General features: G+C 39.7%; 1 protein-coding gene across 1 annotated transcript in view; it reads left to right on the forward strand.

The window, feature by feature from the left end:
* thsd7ba (thrombospondin, type I, domain containing 7Ba) overlaps positions 1–22,978 on the forward strand; it is a 279,775-nt gene that overhangs the window by 234,081 nt on the left and 22,716 nt on the right. Inside the window, exons 17-22 of the mRNA XM_060877047.1 lie at positions 2,429–2,562; positions 4,691–4,847; positions 6,570–6,711; positions 10,351–10,466; positions 10,820–10,937; positions 19,346–19,491. Of these exons, the coding sequence (XP_060733030.1) occupies positions 2,429–2,562; positions 4,691–4,847; positions 6,570–6,711; positions 10,351–10,466; positions 10,820–10,937; positions 19,346–19,491 (813 nt within the window). The remainder of the gene's footprint in view (positions 1–2,428; positions 2,563–4,690; positions 4,848–6,569; positions 6,712–10,350; positions 10,467–10,819; positions 10,938–19,345; positions 19,492–22,978) is intronic.

Consider the following 22,978-nt stretch of genomic DNA (forward strand, 5'->3'; position numbering starts at 1 on the left):
CTCATGGTACTCAGTGTACTCCTAGTGCTCAGCGTATTCATGGTACTCATGGTGCTCTGTGTACTCTTAGTGCTCAATGTACTCATAGTACTCAGTGTGCTTGTGGTGCTTGTGGTACTCTGTGTACTTATGGTTCTTGTGGTACTTGGTGCACTCAAAGTGCTCAGTGTACTCATACTACATGTTACTTCATGTATTCATGGTACTCAGTGTACTCATGGTACTCATGGTACTCAGTGTACTCATAGTGTTCAGTGTACTCAGTGTACTCATAAGCTTCAGGCACAGACACACTGCCCTGAGACGTGAACGCTGATGAACTAACAGCTTTACGCTTTCTCTTTCTCGCTTTCTTCCCCGTCTGCTCACCGCACTGCTGATACGGACGTGGACGAAGGCTCAGGTAAGTAACACTTGTTCTCTTTGTGCACTGCCCTCCTCCTTCATTCTTTCTTTCCCTCCATCATCATGTGATGATGTTGCTCTGTCGAGTGAAGGACAGATAAATAACTCATTCTGAAGGGTAGATAAAGAAAAGATGATGAGAATAGGAGCACAGGAGGAGACAGAAATATAGTGTGAGGTGTGTTGTTGGATCATTAAGGGGCGGAGCTTAAACTGGATTATTGTTTTCAATTGCTTAGAACCCTAATTCAGTGTTTTTCATATTTATCATTTCATTAAGAAAAGAACTTTTAATGAATCTGTTTATCCTAAAAAGATACAAAAAATGATTAGGAAGCTAATGATGATGTCACAAGAGCTTGTAAACAGCCAATAAAATCGAAGCTCTGTCCGTCTTAATCTGTGAGAAGAACCAGTAAATGTTGTAGAGATAAAGATGGAGAAATGTAGATAGAGAGATGAAGGGATGAGAGGGAGGTGTGAAAGGAGAATGAGTAGAAAGGATTGAAAGATTGAAAGAAAGTAATGGAATGGAATGAGAGAAGAAGGAAAGAAAGGATGATGGAAGAGAGATGGAATAACAAAAAGATGGAAGAACAGAAAGAGATGGACTGAGATTAAAATGATGGAAGAAAGAAAATAATGAAACAGTAGATGGAGGGACAAAAGACAAAAATGGACAGATAAACAGATAGAGAAAGATGAATGGATAAAATGGAAAGAAGGATAGTGAGAGGCAAAGATGTGAAGAGGAAGATTGATTTAGAGAGATTGAGAACGGGAAAGACGAAAAGAGATGGATAGAGATAAAGTGAGAACTGAATGCAATGATGGACAGAAAAGAGTGGGGAAAAAATTGAGGTGAAGTGAAAACAGGAAGCGAGAGAAAAGGTGGGAAGAGTCAGGGGAAAAGAAGGATAGAGAAAGAAAAGGAGTAGGCAGGATAGATGGAGGGATAGAAAGAGTTCAAATAAAGATAGAGAAATGGAGGAAAATAGGAAGATGATATAGGATAAATAGAGCCAAAAAACAGAGTGAGAATGATTAGGAAAGAATGAAGTGATAGAAAGATCAGATATGTAAAAATGAATGGAGAAGAGAAAAGGGGAAAGAAGAAAAAGAAGGAGAGGACTACTGTATGTGGGTGGAGATAAAGAATAAAGGGAAACAATGGAGGGAAACATAGGACAAGATAAGAGAGAGAGAAAGAGCAGATGCTTTATATAAATCAGAGAGATGGATAAAACTCGTCTTTCTCTGTCTGCTGTTCATTTATTCTGTCGTTCTTCTGCATTGAAGGAGTAGATGAGTGGTTCTCTAATGCAGCGTGTGATCACCGTGTTTAAATCAGCCTCTCTGGAATCTTTACCGTGTTTATTACTCGCTTCCTCTCGTTCATTCATCACTCGCTCATCTCTTAAACACCGTCTTTAAATGTTTATTAGGACCCAGAGGTGTTCAGAACTAAGATACACATCTGTAGAGATAGAGAGAGGGAGAGAGGGAGAGAGGGAGAGGTAACGGTAAAGGCAGAACAAAACAAAACAAATTATGAGGCAGAAATAAGCGGAATTTTGAAGACGGAAAGATGGAAAGATTGAGTGAGAGTGAAAAGAACATGACAAGACAAGAGAAAGGGATGAAAAAGAAATGAGAATAAAGATGAGAGGGAAACGAGGATGAAAGGCAGAAGAAGAAAAATGAGAAGCGAATGGAAAGAAAATTGAAAAAAGAAAGCATGATTAGAGAAAGAGGGAGGAGTCACTATCACTTCATTTTTGTATCACTCTTTCCTCTCAGAGGAGAAGTGAAGGATAATGAACAGATGGAGGACAGGTAGAGATATGAGTCCTGCGGTGGAACTGAGGATTTTTATTCATTTCTTTATTGCATTTACTGTTACTGTAGCCACGCCCACTTCATTACCATATCAGTTATGTAGATCATTCATTGTATGATGTTATAAAGGTAATGTCTTCTATAAAGATTATTGAAAGAAGTGTGTGTGTGTGTGTGTGTGTAGGTGTCTGAGGTCGTACCATGTCGGGGTGTGTGTGCAGTGTATCAGTGGGTGACAGAGTCCTGGTCCTTCTGCTCCATCAACACGGTGGATGAAGGGAGCACATGTGGAGAGGGAGTGCAGAGCCGCAAGATCCGGTACACACACTCACACACACACACACACACACACACACACACACAGACACACACACACACACACACACACACACACACTGTGTACAAGTTCACATATACATACACTCAAATTAACACACATTACACAATGATTTACATACAGTTACACAACATTGTATTCAATGTTACACACAGATAGTTACACACTGACTATACACAAGTTCTGAGTAACACACATACATTACCAAGGTTTTACACACACACACACACACACACACACTCTGACCATGGTGCAAACACACAGTTATTACACTGAGTCATGCCGTCACCTCCTATATAATTACAGTTAAAGCATCTTCACATCATGACAGAATTACTGTAATTAAACACGACATCTCTGAGAGTGGTTCATCTACTCTGACTGAGCCGTTTCTATGGCAACACATGCGCAATGCCAAAACTGGAACAATAACCGCTTTAATGGATCAGAATTAGCTAAACGATGGTTTAGCATCTTTCACTTTGTGTGTTTTGGGATGAAAAGGTAAATATTTGTTATTATCTGCAAATATCTTTCGGAGGGTTAGTTTGTGTCTACAGTATATTCATCTGTCTGTCTGTATATCAGTCTGTCTGTCTGTCTGTCTGTATATCTGTCTGACTGTGTATATGTCTGTCTGTCTGTGTATCTGTCTGACTGTGTATATGTCTGTCTGTCTGTGTATCTGTCTGACTGTGTATATGTCTGTCTGTCTGTATATCTGTCTGACTGTGTATATGTCTGTCTGTATATCTGTCTGACTGTGTATATGTCTGTCTGTCTGTATATCTGTCTGACTGTGTATATGTCTGTCTGTCTGTATATCTGTCTGACTGTGTATATGTCTGACTGTCTGTATATCTGTCTGACTGTGTATATATCTGACTGTCTGTATATCTGTCTGACAGACTGTCTGTGTATCTGTCTGACTGTGTACATGTCTGACTGTCTGTATATCTGTCTGACAGACTGTCTGTGTATCTGTCTGACTGTGTATATGTCTGACTGTCTGTATATCTGTCTGACTGTGTATCTGTCTGACTGTGTATCTGTCTGACTGTGTATATGTCTGACTGTCTGTATATCTGTCTGACTGTGTATCTGTCTGACTGTTTGTGTATCAGTCTGTCTGCCTGACTGACTTAATATTTGTCTGACTGTCTGTATGTTTGTGTATCAGTCTGTCTGTCTGACTGTATGTCTGACTGACCGACTGTACTGTATGTCTGGCTGACTGTCTGTATGTCTGGCTGACTGTATGCATGTCTGAAGGTGTCTGACTGTCTGTATATCTGTCTGACTGTCTGTCTGTATATCAGTTTGCCTGATTGACTATATATCTGTCCGACTGTATGTCTGAAGATGTCTAGCCGACTTTCTGTATATCTGTCTGTCTGTCTAAGAGTCTGTATATCTGTCTGTCTATCTGACACTCTGTATCAATGTCTGAATGTCTGTCTGTATATCTGTCTGACTGTCTGTAGGTGTCTGTCTGTCTGTATATCTGTCTGACTGTCTCTATAACTGTCTGTATGTCTGGTTGACTGTCTGTATGTCTGTCTGATTGTCTATGTATCTGTCTATCTGTCTGGGTGACTTTCTGTCTGTATAAATGTCTGTCTGTCTGACTGTCTGTATACCTGACTGTCTACATATCAGTCCGTGTGCATGGGTATAAATCTGTGTATCTGTTCTTCTGTCTGTCTGTTTGTTTGTATATTTCTCTGTCATTTGGTTGTTCTGTGTATTTTTTTGTCTGTATTCCTATCTGTCTGTTTGCCTTCATAGCATAACTGCTGCAGCATTTATCAGTGGAACATAGAGAAAGATACACAGACAGACAGAGAGTCAGACAGAGAGACAGACAGATGAAACAGGAAAGGATTAACAGAAGGAATTCACGGTCAGAGGTAAACATATACAAATGAATATTTTATTGCTACTCTAAAGGAATCTTTTGCAGCACAATTCAATACAGACGTGTCAAACTGGACATCAGAGAAAAATGAACACAAAAAACTGGAGCCATGATCCACACACACACACACACACACACACACACACACACAAAAGAATTAACAATCTTCTCCTCTCTCTCTCTTTCTGTAGGTGTGTACTGCGTGGTGATGGTGTTAATGAGAGTCACACTGTTAATGACTCTCTGTGTGATCAGGACGATGCCCCTGCTCAAGCTCGCACTTGCATACTGCCTTGCCCTGGTGACTGTGTAATGTCTCCCTGGAGTCACTGGAGTTTATGCCCCATGGTAACAACCCCATACCTCTCAGGTCGTTATGACAATAGATACAGGGCATACAGTATGCATATGGTGATAGGTGTGAAAGAGGTCTTACTTTGCTAGTATGGGAATAAAGACAGAACCTACAAGGATGAGAGGAAGTGAGCAGAAAAACATGTGCTGTGGAATGAAGACAGAAAGGTCTATGGAAATTTGGTGGAGATGGAACTATGGGTTGGGAGGGAGGTTGGAAACAGAACCTGTAATATGATGTGTGGGGATCAAAAAGGATCTGTTGCAGCAGCATGGTGATGAAGATTGGATTTATGACAATGGATGTGACTGGGATGAAGGACCAGCGGGAATAAAGTGGGATGGAGACAGAACCTTAGGGAATGAAGTGAGAATAGAGAAAGGACAAATGGTAGTGAAGTGAGAATGAGGTAGGGATAAAGACTAGACCAACAGCAATGGGGTGGGAACCTACCTAAACTTGCATGGATGCTCTGGGGAAGGAGATGCATAAAGAGACAGTACCTGGTGATGGGGTTAAGACTGAGACAGGACCTGTGGGGGTGGAGACAGGCCCTGTAAGAATGGGGTGGGGGTGGAGAGAGGATCTGTAAGAATGGGGTGGGGGTGGAGACTGGACCTGTGGGGGTGGAGACAGGGCATGTAAGAATGGGGTGGGGATGGAGACAGGACCTGTGGGGGTGGAGATGGAAACAGGATCTGTAAAAATTCTTTCTTTCTTTCTTTCTTTCTTTCTTTCTTTCTTTCTTTCTTTCGTTCGTTCTTTCTTTCGTTCGTTCTCAGTGGACATAGATTCTACTGTTTAGGATGTAGGATTTTTGCTTTTCAAATAAAATCTGTAGTTGTATAATAGAGAATGTGACATCCCTTTGCACTGTATTATTTATCCACACCAGATTGTGTTGTACTTTTATGTATCGAGGTAGTATATTACACAGACTCACCACTAATTAGCCTTTTCTGAACACACTGATGCTTTACTGCGAATTGACTCTGAGCAGCTGGGACATAGTGAAGCTCTTCCTCTATTTGTGTCTCATCACCATCCATTTGCATTTTGTCCTCAGCGCATGCAACTTTCACAGAGCACAACGTTAATTAGAATTACAAATGCTTCATTGCTGCTGGAGATTCATTTGAATTTTGATTTCGGTTTGTCTCAGATTGGAGAATAGCTGCCGGGGAAAGGAAGAAAAAGTGCATCTCTGATTATACTTCTTTGTCAGAGATAATGTGAAATATTCAAATAGAGGCAAAGAAAAGAACCTTCACAGAAATAATAATAAGAAACATATAGTGTGGGATGAACAGCTAAGACAGAGCTGAGAGGTATCTTGGTTTATTATATACAATAACAACAAGTTGTATAAATACATATTCCTTAAGAGCCGGCTTTTGAAAAGGAGGGTGCGGGACTGAGCAGTTTCTTGTCAGGGAAGATTGGAATGGTTATATAGTGTCACTGGTGATTTACTGGTCCGTTGGATGGAGTGGGGTTGTGTTCTTCTGAGTGATATCTTCTGAGCCACTTAGCAGTTAATGCTAACAAAACTGAACAATGTGAATAAAAATAGAACCCAAACAGTTCTCTTGCTACTAGCTAATTCACAATGACATTTTTCTGCTTAGTTTTTCACCTCTAATGGACATTTATCACAACAGTGTAAAGAATATTACCTAACAGATGATAAGGGTTGATGTACGCTCTTTGTGCAGTCGTGTGATGTGAACTCTGTGAGGACGAGGACAAGGCAGATGCTCCGGCCCCCCATCGCCCACGCCACCTGTCCTGAGAGGAATGAGACGGAGCTGTGCGTCGTGAACGCCAACTGTTTCACCTATCGGTACAACGTCTCCGGTAAAACAAACCTTCTTCAACACAGTGTATTATCATAAACAAATAAATAAATAAAAAGGAATAAATAAAAAGAGCATTTGTGATTCAAATGAGACAAATAGCTACATATCACAGAGGAGCTGAAGCCTTGCTCCTAATAGTTTAATCTACATAATCAGCTTCACGCCACTTTCAAAACACTCTCACACTCAACCGTGCAGTTTTGTGTGTGCTTGTATATAGGAGTGTGTACTGTAGAGCTGCCGAATCCTTCGCTGATCTTTCAGCAAGAGAGAATCCGTGTAAAGCATACAGTAGAAGGGGGGGGGGGGGGGGGGGACAACAAACCAAAAAATGCTCGAATGACTGAGAAAGGCTCTAATTTGAAATCTGAATAGCGTTGATGCCACTGACCATCATGCCAAGAAAGTGTTTTTTAATAGACTGATTTTATCTTTTAATGGATTTCTACAGAGTTTACGCTTCACTTAAGTGCACATAAAAATGCAGCAGGACAGAGTGAGCATTTTTACAGTCCATCTCATAACCTGTGTGGATTTAAACAGCCGTTAAAACAGAAGCTTGTGCGTGAATAAAAGCTTTTGGAGTGAACTGACCTTTAGTAGCCTCAACTGGAGTTCTTATTTGTTACAGGTGAAATAATTTGGTCTGACATATTCAGTGCCAGAGAAAATTGTACAAAAGGCTGGAATCTACTGTGTCCTGAAACAGCTAGTGATCTAATTTACCCCTAAACAGTTTTAATCATAGGTTGTGCTCTAAAATATCCAATGATGTACTTTGTTACTTACATTTACATTTTACATTTCGTCACTGTCAGGCGGAATCCTCGTATCTCCAAAACCGTTATTTTTCAGGAAATTAAAAAAACGCCGTACCTTATCTGCAGTACACAGGGTTTAGTCCGCGTTTCAGTGGATTGTCTTCCGCTAAATTCCTGTCCTCAGAACTAGTGGGGGTCAAGATTTTTTATCTTTGAGCCCAGTGTTTTGAAGACATTTACCTCAGAAGACGTGTTGATTCGTTGCGACTCTTCTTGAAGAGAAATATGCCGTGAATCTCTCCCGCGGAGTGAAGAAGAGGTGGACAGTTGAAGTGTCCAATGGAGTTATGAGATTTGCGCTCAAGCTATTTTCAAGACTTGGTTAATAACTTGTAAAAATAACAGACCCACGTGGGGACTGACCAATAGCATCGATATGTGAAAAAATATGAAATTGACCAAATTTGGACATACGAGGTTTCCGCCCGACAGCGACGATATACAGCATTTAGCAGACTTTCTTATCCAGAGCGACGTACAAAAGTGCTTTTAAGTCTCATTGAATAGTATCATTGAATACATTAACTCAGGTTCACTAGGTTACAGACTCAAGATACCATGAACCTAAAGCACTGTTCAAATTATTTTCTCTTTTTTTTTCTTTTAATACAACATGCAGGGAAGAAGCAGGCTTACTCAAGTTTCTAATACACTTCTGTCTGTCCAAAGCCCCAAAGCATCTAGTAATCTAATGTTTTCAAAGATATTCAATGACCTTGTTTTATTACTAAAGCTTTAAAATAAACTAGAGTCCTAGAATCACAGCTAGTTATCTGCTGTGCTCTAAACTGGCTAGTAGTAATCCACAGCAAACCAAGAGCTGAAGTGGTTTGCATTCCTAATAGGTTCTAAAGCTTGTAATAATCTGCTAACCCTTATATTTCTAGTGCTCATACAGCGTTTCATCTACACTGATCTGCTGTAACAAAAAAGGCTAGTAATCTGTAATGTTTTGTTATCTAATATTTAATGTGCACCCAAAGTTGCTAGCAAGGCACTAGCATATATATATATGAAACAGTCACAGTTGTTCTACCTGTGCACATACCAGTGCTTATACATGTGCTTATACCTGTGCAATAGCTTTTTTATACCTGTGCTATCAACTCTGCCTAGTAATTCACCATGCCCAAAAGTGGCTAGTAATCTCTTCCCTAAAAGTTACTACATTTACTTTCATGGCATTTGGCAGACGTCCTTATCCAGAGCGACGTACAAAAGTCGATGAATACATTAAATGCTGGTTCACTGGTAAGGTTTCAGACTTAGGATACCATCAAGCTAAAAGTGTTTTCTAGTAAATCATGTATCCCTTAGATGGCTAATAATAAATCATCTCCTAAAATCGGCAATGAGTTTGCCGTGACTCATAGTGGCTAGTAATCTACTCCACGCCAAATAAATCTGTTTTACCCTTAAAATGTCTAGAAATATACTAAAGGCTAATAAAGCAGTAGTAAACTGGCTAGTAATGTATTGTCCTTTAAATAATTTATAATTTACTGTGCTCTAAAATAGGGGGCACGGTGGCTTAGTGGTTAGCACGTTCGCCTCACACCTCCAGGGTTGGGGGTTCGATTCCCGCCTCCACCTTGTGTGTGGAGTTTGCATGTTCTCCCCGTGCCTCGGGGGTTTCCTCCGGGTACTCCGGTTTCCTCCCCCGGTCCAAAGACATGCATGGTAGGTTGATTGGCATCTCTGGAAAATTGTCCGTAGTGTGTGATTGCGTGAGTGAATGAGAGTGTGTGTGTGTGTGTGTGCCCTGCGATGGGTTGGCACTCTGTCCAGGGTGTATCCTGCCTTGATGCCCAATGAAGCCTGAGACAGGCACAGGCTCCCCGTGACCCGAGGTAGTTCGGATAAGCGGTAGAAAATGAATGAATGAATGAATGAATGAATGAATGTGCTCTAAAATAGTTAGCAATTTGCTACCCTAACATAGCAATCTACTGTGATGGATTCCATTGGATCCTAAAACAGCTAGGAATATACTCTGGGTAATCTAAAACAGCTAAAGATCTGCAATGGTCTACATGTTGTCGTAATCCTAAAAATGGTTAGTCTACTGTCTACTGTGGCTAAAAAGGGGTTAGTCCTCAATAATGTGTGGTGATGTCTAGTGCTGTGTGGATGCTGTAAGACTGACGACTCGCCCGCTGCTTTCCCAGCAGCTCTATACACGTGTATAAGTCTCCAGGTGGGGGGTAAACGGGGGATAAGCGATAAATATAATTCCCCTGCAGCAGTGCTGAGATCATATCCACGCTCTTAGCAGTTCCACGGATCATTAGAGCGTCACGGAGATGGCGTGTGACGCTCTAATGTCATAAAGCTCAGACCGGCCTTTTAATCTTCACATCTTACTGTTTAAAGCGCTGGCTAATGCAGCATGCAACGAGAGCTAGATCAAAAATTAAAGAATGTTAAACAGACACAGACCAAAGACAGATGGACTATATCACTTTAATATTGATGTGTGTGCGTCTGTGCGTGCCTCTATGCCTGGCTCTATGCCCATCTATTCATTTCTGTATATATTTGTATGTTTATCTGTGTATACTGTACAAATTGTCTGTGTGTTTGTTTGTTTTGTTTGCTTGCTATCTTACCTGTATTGGAATTTATATTTGCATACATGTGTATATCTGTGTGTGTGTGTGTGTGTGTGTGTGTGTGCGAGAGGGAGAGAGAGAGAGAGAGACGTGTGTATATTTAATTTTCTATGTGTGTGCTCATATCTTTAAATGGTTATTACATAAATGTACATGGACTGTAATTTGTGTGTGTGTGTGTATGTGTGTGTGTGTGTGTTCCAGGTTGGAGTAGCTGCATGCTGAGTGAGCATGCTGTGTGTGGTGAAGGGGTCAGGACTCGGCTGCTTGACTGTATTCGCAGTGATGGCAAACTGGTGGATTTGATTGTGTGTGAAGAGGTGAAAACACACACACACAGTTTTACTGTGCCCAGTACCAGTAGCATTATTTATGCAGCCTAAGGTTTCCAGGTTGAGCAGATCTCCCTTCTGAATATTATTAATTCTTAATCTTCTATTAAAATAGAAAAATAAAAGAGGTTTGGTATAGTAACGGTTAATCTGGCAACCTATTCTATGAAACACTTTTATTTCACAGATCTTTTAGGTTTTGACCAAATGATCATTTCTGTGATATATTACGTATTTTATGTGTACTTTCTCTCTCATAGACGTCTAATTAAAGGGTGTTTCTGTAAAGAACAGAACATTAAGCGATTAGGAGCTGATTACTGTTATTACTGTAATTTTAGTTGGGTCTTCCTCAGCTGTGGATGCTCAGCGAAACCTGTCGTGTGGATTGTCCCATCAGCTGCATGCTTTCTGAATGGACCCAGTGGACCGAGTGCTCACATTCCTGTGGAAACCAGGGTACGGATTTAAATACCCTTTTATAGCCTAGTTCAAATAGCACAGCCTGTTCTGAAAATCAAGGGAAATAATCACATTTGGAAATTAATCTATGTCTAAAACCAGTTACAATAAAGAGGACAAAGGGAGAAATAGTGTTTGATATTCTCAGTTTTCAGGTTCTGTTTTCCAGGGTCCAGCGTTCTCTGTTCCTAGGGTTGGGTTTTTCTAGTCTGTTATACTCAAAAGGTGCTTTATACTAAGGACCCTATATTCCTACATTTTCTATCTTCCAATATATCTGTTATTTCCATCATGCTACATACTTCCTACATAAGTCCTTCTGTTCCCATTGTTATTTTCCTTCAGTGCTTTTTCTTAGGCTTCTATGTTCCCACTGCCCTGTAATCCCAGGTACCTACAATGTAGTGCAAGAAAGGGCTAATGTTTCCAAATCAAGTGTTCTAACATACCTGCAAACTAGTCGTGTATAAGTAGTGTATATTTCGAACCTTGTCACCTTTTTCACCTCTTGTGAGTTTGCAGGTATGTTCTAAGGACCCTATGTTACCAGATTTCTATGTTTGCATGGTGAACATTTCCTGGGTCCAGTACTGCCCGAGTTCTATATTTCAAATTCCCTATATTCTTAGATTTCCCGTAGTACTATGTTTTCAATGCTCATTAACCTACATTTACAGTTTTTGCTGGGTTCAGTATTTCTAGGGTCCTTTTCCTACAATCTGTTCTATATTGACAGAGTCTGTTGTTTGTGAGGCTCTATGTTACCAGTTTCCTTTAATCCCAGGTACCAACAGTCTAGTGCCATATATTTACTCAGAGCCCTCTGTTTTATGTTCGGAAGGGTCTATTTTTCCAGAGCAAGTGCTTCCAGAGGTCTCAATTTCTTTTATTCTCTTTTCCAGGGTCTGATTTTTAGAGGGTTCTATATTTGTAAAAGTCTATATATCTGGGGTCTGATGTGTCCTATATCTATATTTCCATAGTGTTTTGTGTTTCCAGGCTTTATTTCCAAATGGTGATATGTTCAATAACAATATATCAACAGGGTTCTATGTTCTTGATGTTCTATGTTTACGTGATGATGCTTCCTTTCAAGTATTTAAGAAAGCTTTTATTAATTAAGAAGCTGTTGTTGTCTCATTTCACTATGTACTGCTTCAGCTAGATATGGTTGAAATTACAATAAAATTATTGTAATTTCAACCATATCTAGCTGAAGCAGTACATAGTGAAATGAGACAACATTTCTCCAGGACCATGGATCTGCATAGAACAAGGACAGAGCTAATATAGAAGCTAACACATAGCTAAGGACTTAAGTAAGTTAATTCTAATGCATCTGTGCATCCTGGTACAAGCAGTACAATACAAAAGACAGCGCAAACAATCAATAGAAAACACTAAAAGACAATACACAAAAGCAGCAGAGTATATACTCTATGTTCTACAGTACATGTGCAAAAATGCTGGAATGAACACTTAAAAAATAGCAGCAGTTATATGAGATATAAGGCATAAAAACGTAGATCATTGCAGTCTATACAGTGTGTTGGGCCGTCCACAATGCTGTTGGCAGATGCAGCGTGTGGTGTAAATGTCCATGATAGAGGGAATAGAGACTCCAATGATCTCAGCTGTCCTCACTATCCGCTGCAGGGTCTTGCGATCCAAGATGGCGCAGTTCCCAAACCAGACAGTACCAGACCAGACAGGTGTTGCACCTCCTCTCTGTATTCTGGCTCATTGTTCTTGCTGATGAGACCCACCACGGTCGTGTCATCAGCAAACTTGATGATATGGTTCGATCTCACACAGTGCTACACAGGCATGTGTCAACAAGATGAACACAGTGCGTGTGGTGGAGCTGGAGATGGAGCTGTTTAGTCCCACATTGTTTTTGCTCTTTACACATGCTGTCTCACATTTCAGTTGTTGGTGTTTTGCACAATACATTACAATACCTCATGTAACTGCTGCTATAATACTAATGTGTTCATTCCAGTATTTCTGCACATGCAATATAGAACATACAGTATTTACACTGGTCAGTGCTACTTTTGTCTTTTGTCTCTCACTGTTAGCACCAGCTTGTACAGCTGCACTTTATGTATCTAGGACCTCTTACTTAAGTCCTTAGCTCTGTCTTTGTTTTATGTATGTATGGTCCTGGAGAAATGTTGTCTCGTTTCACTGTGTACTGCAACAGCTATATATGTTTGAAATGACAATAAAAGCTACTTGACTTGAATTATTGTGAAAGTGTGTGAAAACTAAATGAATGGGCTGTGGCAATTGCATCATCCATGGAGCGGTTTGGATGATACACAACCTGCAGGGGGTCCAGTGAGCTTGGTAACTTGGTCTTGATGTGCCTTATGACAAGCCTCTTGAAGGACTTCATTACAATGGGTGTGAGTGCGAATGGATGATAGTCATTGAGGCAGGACACTGTAGACTTGTTTGGCACGGGGATAATGGTGTCTTGAGGCACCTAGGAACAACAACGCTGCTCAGGGAAATGTTGAAGATGTCAGTGAAGACGTCCATTAGCTGTTGTGCGCATTCCCTGAGCACCCTGCCAGGAATGTTGTCTGGTCCAGCAGCCTTCCATTAATTAACTCAGCATAGAGTTCTCCTCACCTCAGCCGTGGATAGACAGAGTACCTGGTCCTTGGGTTGAGGGATGGTCTTCTTTGCTGCTATGATGTTCTGCACCTCAAACCGAGTGCAGAAGTTTGGCCCTTGCTGTTCCTAGGGCCACTCTGTCTCCTGCTCTGAAGGCTAAGTCTCTAGACTCCAGCAGTGCCCACACTTTAGCATTCATTCACGGCTTCTGGTTGGAGCGTGTGGTGATGGTCTTTGAGACGATCACGTCATCAATTCACTTGCCGAAGTAGCTGGTCACTGATGCCGTGTACTAATCCAGTTCGACGGAAATGCTTTTTGTTACAACCTCCCTGAAGATGCTCCTGTCAGTGCACTCAAAACAGACTTGAAGAGCAGAGGTGACTCCTGGTGGCCAGATTTTCACCTGCTTCTGAACCGGTTTAAAGCATCTGACGAGTGGTCTGTATGCCGGAATTAGCAAAACAGAGATGTGGCCTGAGTAACCGAGATGGGGCAGTTATAATGGCCTGCATCTAACAGTCACAAACTCCACTAAAGATAAGCAGTAATTAGAAACAAGCAGAGAGTTCTTACACCATTCCATGCTGATGTAAACACATACAGCACCACCAAGAAAGCTGTCAGCACAAAACGGGTTGATCCCATCTAGCTGAACGGCGGCGTCCAGAGCTCTGTCACTGAGCCACGTCTCTGTGAAAACAAAAACAAAGCAGTTTTTAAACTCTCACTGTGTAGTATGCCAGAATCAGATGTAGTCCAATTTATTGTCCATGGAGCAAACATTTGGGAGTAGAATGGGAGAGCTGGCTGGCTTGGGTTTGTTTTTAAGACTAGCACGGACACCCGCCCGCTTGCCGCACTTCCACTTCCCTCTCCCGGTATCAGGAGACACTGAGGACTGGAGGCATGATCTCCTCAGCAAGCCAAGGTCACAAAAGCCTGTCCAACACATCATCGTGCAGGTTGGTTGTTGCACGATTTCTGTACTGACATCTGGTGGTTGTATTTATGAACATATGAAAATGGCGTGTCAGGAGTGGCCACTGTGTGCTACCGCCGTGTCGCCATCTTGGATTGTGGAATATTTCCTATATAGTCTTATATTTCTGTTTCTATATTCCTATATGCTTAAATACTCCCAAAGTCCTATATTACCGGGCCGTATATTCCAATATTTTTTATGGTGTCATGTTTCCAGGGTTCATTATTCTATATTTGAAGTTTCTCTCTTTTTTTTTACTGGGTTTTATATTTCATTTCATGGTCTAATGTTTAGAAGAGTCTTTCCAGAGTAAATGTTCCCAGAAGTCTCAACTATTTTTTCACTTTTCAAGGGTCCTATTGTTTTAATGGTACTATAGGGTTTTTTAAGGGTTTATATTCACAGGTCATATGTTTCAGGTCTTATCTTCCCAGAGTTCTAAATTGACACAGTTTTAAATTTCCATCGGGTCATATTTTACTATAGTCCTATGTTCCTTGTGTTGTATATACAGGTTTTCTTTGTCTAGAGGGTCTGGGGTCTCCATGGTCCTATTTGCCCCATAGGGTTTAAATTTTAAGGGTCCTACTTTTAATTGGTACTCCACTCCAAATGCTTCATGGTCTCTATTCTCTTAGACCCTACATTTCCAAGACCATGTTTTCCCAGCACCCCAGTACCCAGATTTTTTCAAACCCAGATGTTTTCCAGTCTGTAAGACCCTGGACTACATGTTCCCCCAGTATGGCACATTAAGGGACCTGGTATGAGGGTTTGTATGGTTGTAGTTAGGATCATGAGGTCAATAAAGGTGACATTTTAAAACACCCTTACAGAACAGCTATCATACATGAAACTTTCAAATGTGATTTCCATGAGAACAGGATGATAAGAACCTGAGACCACAGGACTGTCTTCTCAAATAGATCTCAGTGAGGGAACACAGAGTTGACCCCATTAATAAGAATCCAGCAAAAACTGTGATTCTTAAGGGTGCGGTTGAGAGGACCTTTATTATGAAGCATAACACACACTATGAGGGAGCGAGTAATTCCACTTAGAGATGGCACCTAAGAGGAAAACCGCCAAACGAGACGAATAATGAAAGCTCAGGGGGAAAGGTGCAAGTTTTAGGGCCCTCACCTTTTATTAACCACCCAATTTAGAGAAACACCTGAGGAGACCTTCCTGTTTCTGCTGTCTGCTTAAACTGCAGGGATATACATATGTATATATATATATATATATATAGAGAGAGAGAGAGAGAGAGAGAGAGAGAGAGAGAGAGAGAGAGAGAGAAATAGTTTGAGAAGAAGATACACAAGGCACAAGAACAGAAGCAAAGAGAGAGAGAGAGAGAGAGAGACAAGGTTTGAAATAGAAAGATAGGGAAGCAAATAGCCAATGAAAGGAGAGACAAAGAGAGAGACAGAGAAGGAGAGAAAGAAACAGACAAAGAAGCAAATAGACAGTTAGTGTGTCAGAGAGGTAGAGGGAAGCCGACAAAGAGAGATAATAAGAGATGGAGAGACTTTTGGACCCTCTGGACCAGGAGAGAGTAAGACAGCTTGATAAAGGATACAATATCACTGACAGACAGACAGACAGACAGACAGACAGACAGACAGACTGGAGGGATGGATGGATGGATAGACAAATGGACAGACATACAGATGGATGGACAGACGCTGGAGATAGATTTGCTTGTCCCTGTCTGGTAGACCTTGTCCATTTGCTCATAAAGATGTGGTCTGTTCCTTTCAGCCAGGAGTCTCCAGACTGCTGAAGATTAATGATGGTCAGTGAATGTTTCTAATTAGTGCAGTAACCAGCTGAAGCTGAGCATCTTGGACGGTGGGGAGGAAATGCTCTCCTGCCCTTCCAGCTCTGCCAATTAGAGTGTGTTATACAGTGTGAAGCATTAACACTTCTTAGTGAAGAGGTGGAAACCTGAGCCAAACCAGTCCTCCCTGACTCTGAATTAGCAACTACGCTAATGGCCGTGTTATTAGTAAAAATAAATATTTATTTACGATGACTGATGACTCGTTCAGTCTGGAGGAAGAAGAAGAGGAGGAGGAGAGCAGGAGGAGGATGGGGCCAGGATCATTAACACGTAATCCCCAAATATGATTTATAGCACAGTGTTAATAATGCAGAGGACTCGCTGAGTCGCATGCTAATGCTTCTGTGTTTCCTCAAGCGGAGAAAAACCCATTATCAAGAAAGGGATTTGTGCCGAGTCAGGAAAACTCGCAACACAAGCAAAAAGTACAAACCAAAGCAAGAAAGCAGAGAGATGTGTGAGATAAAGAGCTGTATGATGATGTGTCAAGTCTGAAATAAACCTTGCTGCATTAGTCAGCTCCTAGTCATCCTGAAGGCAACGTCGAGCAAACAAGCGTTTTATCACTAAAATCGAACAAAAACAAAATGTGAGGTGATGTTGGAGTGAAATAAGCAACCAAAACATCAGACCAGACACGTTGTTCCATATTACGGAGTGTGTTATTATCGCTGGCCCAAATTTCCACCACTGGTAGCTTTTACCATTACTCAGACATGTGGAGATTGGACACGAGCTACAGTATCACTGAATACCTGAAAAAATTAAACCATCATCCGTCTAAGCAAAAAAAAATTCCTGTGGAACCTCCAGATGTTTATCACCGTGTTTTATGGCTTCATGGATTCGTCCCAGTGAACAGTGACATTGCATTGTGAATAATTGTGAATCATACAGTACGTTCCAGCCTTCTGTTCCTCAGATCTTCCATTAAACCCCACAGATCCTCTTGAACCTCCTACACACTCCAGAAACCAGAGTAATCTCTGAGTGTGAAATAATCCAGACTTATGACCACAACAAGTGAGATTAAAGGAGCAGTTTGAAACTTTTAGATTCCTCTGCTAAATGATGTCAGTAAACAGGCTGAAGCGTTCTCTAAAGTCATACAATACTGTCGTCATCATCTTCATCTTTAGTAGTAATAGTGTATAACACTAACGCCATGTTCAAACGTTTACAGAACATTCATGAAACCTGTCGTATTGACTGTTCTAGAAATCAGATGTTTGACATTCAGATGTTTGACGTGACGTGACATGTTTGAAGTATAGTGACCCCACACCCCACTAAGTATGTGAACACACATACACACACCGTGAACACACACCCGGAGCAGTGGGCAGCCATTTATGATGTGGCGCCCGGGGAGCAGTGGGGGGTTCGGAGCCTTGCTCAAGGGCACCTCAGTCGTGGTATTGTCTGCCCGAGACTCAAACCCCGGCCCGAGACTCGAACCGAATAGATACTACAGAGACCGTTTCCCATCGCTCCTGAATTCTGGATTCTAATTGGTCATTAGGAGTTGATTCATTTTCTGAAAAAATGCAGAGTTAACAATTACAGAAGGAGCCTTCAGTGACAGTGGTGAAGCTGGAGGTTTTGTGACCTCTTTAGGACAAACAGACCGGTTTCCTCTTCTTTCCTGGTTTCTATAGTAACATCACAAGCTGTAATTGTTTTTTGTTTTTGTTTTTTATTTAAAAATGAGCATTGAATTTAATTAGAAATGGGCAAAAGTATCACAAAAGATATTCATTAATAAATAAAACTCCTTTGTAATAATAATATTAATAATATTAATAATAATAATAATAATAATAATAATAATAATAATAATAATAATAATAATAATAATAATAATAATAATAATAATAATAATAATAATAATAATGCATTTTATTTCATGGCGCCTTTCAGAACACCCAAGGTCACCTTATAAGCAATATACAGGTCATTACATAAGACAAAACACATAAACAAACAGCATATCTATACATATAAAGTGCATTTAAGTCTCAATAAAACATGTTATAAGAAAGCCTGTATAAAAAGATAAGTCTTAAGATGCGTTTTAAAAGTCAGCAAGCACTCGCTATTGCGAACATCGAGGGGAAGAGAATTCCATAGGCGGGGGGGAAACATAACTAAAAGATCTGGCACCCATAGTAGTAAGTTGAATCCGAGAAATTGAAGATGAAGATCTGAGTGCACGTGAAGGAGTGTAAACCTGGAGAAGTTGAGTAAGGTATTGTGGTGCAAGATTATGAAGTGCCTTATAAGTGAGTAGCAGGATTTTAAACTGAACTCTATATTTATATATATTGTACAATATATATTGTATATATATTGTATATATATTGTATATATATTGTATATATATTGTATATATATTGTACTCATGTTGCTGTGCTAGAACAGGTTTTGGGATGTGTGTTTATACCGTTTAGTTCATCAGGAGCTCTCGGCTGCATTGTTATAAACTGTTGTAGAAATGACATTATTTACATTTACACTGTTTACTGTAGAGTGTCACCCAAATGATGATGGGTTCCCTTCTGAGCCTGGTTCCTCTTAAGGTTTCTATCTCTTATCATCTCAGGGTTTTTTTTCTTGCAGCCTTGCTCAATAGGGATAGGGATAAATATATAGTATTTTAAATTTGAAATTAAAATTTTTAATTAAATTTTAAACTTGTATTTATTCTTATTTTTTCTTATTATCTGAATAAGATAATAATAATAATCTTATTATTTATTTATTTATTTTTTTCTCTACTGTTTCTACACTGTAAAGCTGCTTTGAGACAATGTGAATTGTTAAAAGCGCTATACAAATTAAAATAAATTGAAATTGAATTTATGGAGAAATCATCATCTTCATAACATGACCTCAGGATTTATTAGGATGAAAACTTTTCACACACATGATCCGGTCTTTCCTGCGCAGGCCTGATGTCCAGATCTCGTCGTGTCCTCCAGAACGCTCACGAGGAAGGACGTCCGTGTCCGTCGCAGCTCTCGCAGACTAAACCTTGTCCCATAAGGCCGTGCTACAGCTGGCTGCTGGGGGTCTGGTCGTCCTGCCACGTGGAGGTAAACATCTCTCATCTCCACTGGGGGTTAATTCAACACTTCAGCAGGTTTTCTTAGGCTTCTACAGACACGTTGCTCGTTTTTCTTTTTAATCAGCAGGTTAATTAGGAGTGCGTCTCTATCTGCAGTAACACCTCGATTAAAACCCTTTCTTTTTTTCTCTCTGTCTCTGTGCTTGACCCTTTCTGCCCCAACACAATGCAAGCCGGGGGGTTATTTTACCCTCCACCCAGCCGTAGGCACCCTATTGGAGGACTTTAATTGATTTTTGTAAAGGTGCGAGCCCACGCCTGGGTGAATACGGACCTTTGGTGACACTGAAACGTGAACGAACTTCAGATAACATCCAGAGCTTAGCGAGCAGTTCAGCCAAAAATAAAAATGTCCTCCTTTATCCCAAGCGTCGTCAAATTTCCATCTCCCACTCGCGCCTTTCTTTCCCTCTCATTCTAATTAAACGTCTGGGGTTTTTCATCCTTGTCCTCTGAGTCATTACTGAAGCAGCTCTTTTTAAACTTTTGTGGAGAACAGAAGCGAAACACACACTTTTAAGTTTTCTGCTTTCAGATCTTGACTTTATGACAAAAATCACACACACACACACACACACACACATTTGACGAATAGCTTCGTTTTGTTTTTATCTATGAAATGTACGTCAAAAGTCTCACATATGATGTTTCAGGCACGGCAGGAATACATGGAGGCATTTATTTTCCTCTAATTTGCATAGTCATGAATATTTATGTCTCCTGGGATTTTTGATGAGGATTAAGTCCCTTAATTACGCACCACTGTTCAGTTTCTGTTTATAAAAATAAATCCCGCTCTTAACATGCTTTTATTTGTAAACGGTAATTATATAAAGATGGTAAATTGTTTTTATAAATATTATGTTGCTTTTTCAATGAAATTAGTTTTTTAGTTGTTTATAAGACCTGAAAAAAACACTTTAAACACAAATAACACATTTAAGCTCTAATGTTTCTAACTGCTAAACGTTCCTTGAATCCAAAGAAAGTATCTAAAACTAAGAAAAGCGTCGCTCTAAATTGTATTGTATTGTAAATTGATTTGTTTTTATTTATTTAACCTATCTATAAAGTTAAAAAGCTCAATTTTTCTCATTTTGTTTTCTGTTAATATAAATACTCTCAGATACATCTGTGATAAACAGACTTGGAGGCGGGGCTAAATCGAGGATGAGTTTCCGTTTTAAACAAATAACGTCCAATACGCAGATCATTAGTTCTACCTCAGCTCATGTTATTAATGAAGTATAACGAGGTTGTGATGGTGAGCTTCTATTCAAACTGACTGCTGTTTAATAATGAAAAAGGACATTGACAATGCAAATCCAAACATAATCATTTAAATAGCTGACTAAATGTTAGAGGTGGCAGGAGCTTCTGGGGGTGGTTCTCATTTACATATTCATGTATATTCATAAGTCTCTGAAATGTTCATGAGGATTCATAAAGGTCTAGAGATTTTACTGGACCCTTTTTAGTTATTTACAGCACATTAAATATACACAGATAGTTCTGAGAGGAATTAAAGCGACCCTCAGGTCCACGTCTCTAACCTTTAGCTCGTTTATCGTCTCATCATTAGTATGAACCTGACGAATCCAAACCTGATGAATAATTTAGATGTTTAATTTGACTTGCTAATTAAACTGTGCAGGGACGAGCACCTCTGTCTCTCCTGACACGTGTTAATCCATGACTAATATATACGGAAATACCTTCTGCATAAATGACAGCTCAGTCAACAGCTCTTTATTTTTACATTTTGGGTCCATAAAAATAATGAATACCCTAAACATTGTGGGATTATTTAAATAATCATAAGAAAAATTTGTAAAACTTTTATAGATTTGAAAATTAAAGTTTTGATATGAATAAATAATAATAATCAAATTTTTTTTTTTATTTATTTCACTCATGTTTGTCATTTTATTCATCTACTTATTTATCTATTTGATATTTAATATTATTTAATATTATTATCCTTATGTTTTTTTGTTTTAGCTTTGTTCTTTATAATTAGGAATCTAATTATGAAACAATAAATAATTAATATTTATTAATAATTAATGATGCATAGTTAAGTCGATTTATTATTATTATTATTATTATTATTATTATTATTATTATTATTATTATTTTATGAAAAATTCTTACACACACACACACACACACACACACATCACTGTATTATCTCTACGATGTTTGAGAATAAGCCTCATGCTATAAACACTGATATGAGCTCACACTTATGAGCTCATGTCTGCACATCTAGAACCTCCCGGGTCTAAACGGGTTGTTTGCAGGTAATATGACTGAAGCAGTATCAATAAGAAGAATAAAGGCTGTGTCTCATTTTAAACAGAGCTGTGCTGTGTGATCGATGTGTGGTTTGGAAATAATTTGTGTGAAAGCAGTCCTGTGATAATGACTATGATGAAACAACAAGCAAAGTGTGGAATTGATCCTGGGTGCAAACTCAATTATTCCCTGGAAGTGAAAACCAGTCCTTAAACATTTCAACATCCCTGAACACACGATTGGACACCAGCATGCAGGTACATCTGAAAAAATAAATAAAGTCTTGGAGAGATTCTAACTCAAAGATTTTTATGACTTATTCTGCACTAGTCTTGTCTAGTTATATGATTTTTATAAAAGTAAATTATATATATATATCTATATATATACGTATATATATATATATATATATATATATATATATATACAGGGAGTGCAGAATTATTAGGCAAATGAGTATTTTGACCACATCATCCTCTTTATGCATGTTGTCTTACTCCAAGCTGTATAGGCTCGAAAGCCTACAACCAATTAAGCATATTAGGTGATGTGCATCTCTGTAATGAGAAGGGGTGTGGTCTAATGACATCTACACCCTATATCAGGTGTGCATAATTATTAGGCAACTTCCTTTCCTTTGGCAAAATGGGTCAAAAGAAGGACTTGACAGGCTCCGAAAAGTCAAAAATAGTGAGATATCTTGCAGAGGGATGCAGCACTCTTAAAATTGCCAAGCTTCTGAAGCGTGATCATCGAACAATCAAGCGTTTCATTCAAAATAGTCAACAGGGTCGCAAGAAGCGTGTGGAAAAACCAAGGCGCAAAATAACTGCCCATGAACTGAGAAAAGTCAAGCGTGCAGCTGCCAAGATGCCACTTGCCACCTGTTTTGCCATATTTCAGAGCTGCAACATCACTGGAGTGCCCAAAAGCACAAGGTGTGCAATACTCAGAGACATGGCCAAGGTAAGAAAGGCTGAAAAACGACCACCACTGAACAAGACACACAAGCTGAAACGTCAAGACTGGGCCAAGAAATATCTGAAGACTGATTTTTCTAAGGTTTTATGGACTGATGAAATGAGAGTGAGTCTTGATGGGCCAGATGGATGGGCTCGTGGCTGGATCGGTAAAGGGCAGAGAGCTCCAGTCCGACT

This window comes from Tachysurus vachellii, chromosome 8 (genome assembly GCF_030014155.1).
Source record: "Tachysurus vachellii isolate PV-2020 chromosome 8, HZAU_Pvac_v1, whole genome shotgun sequence".
Classification (NCBI taxonomy): domain Eukaryota; kingdom Metazoa; phylum Chordata; class Actinopteri; order Siluriformes; family Bagridae; genus Tachysurus; species Tachysurus vachellii.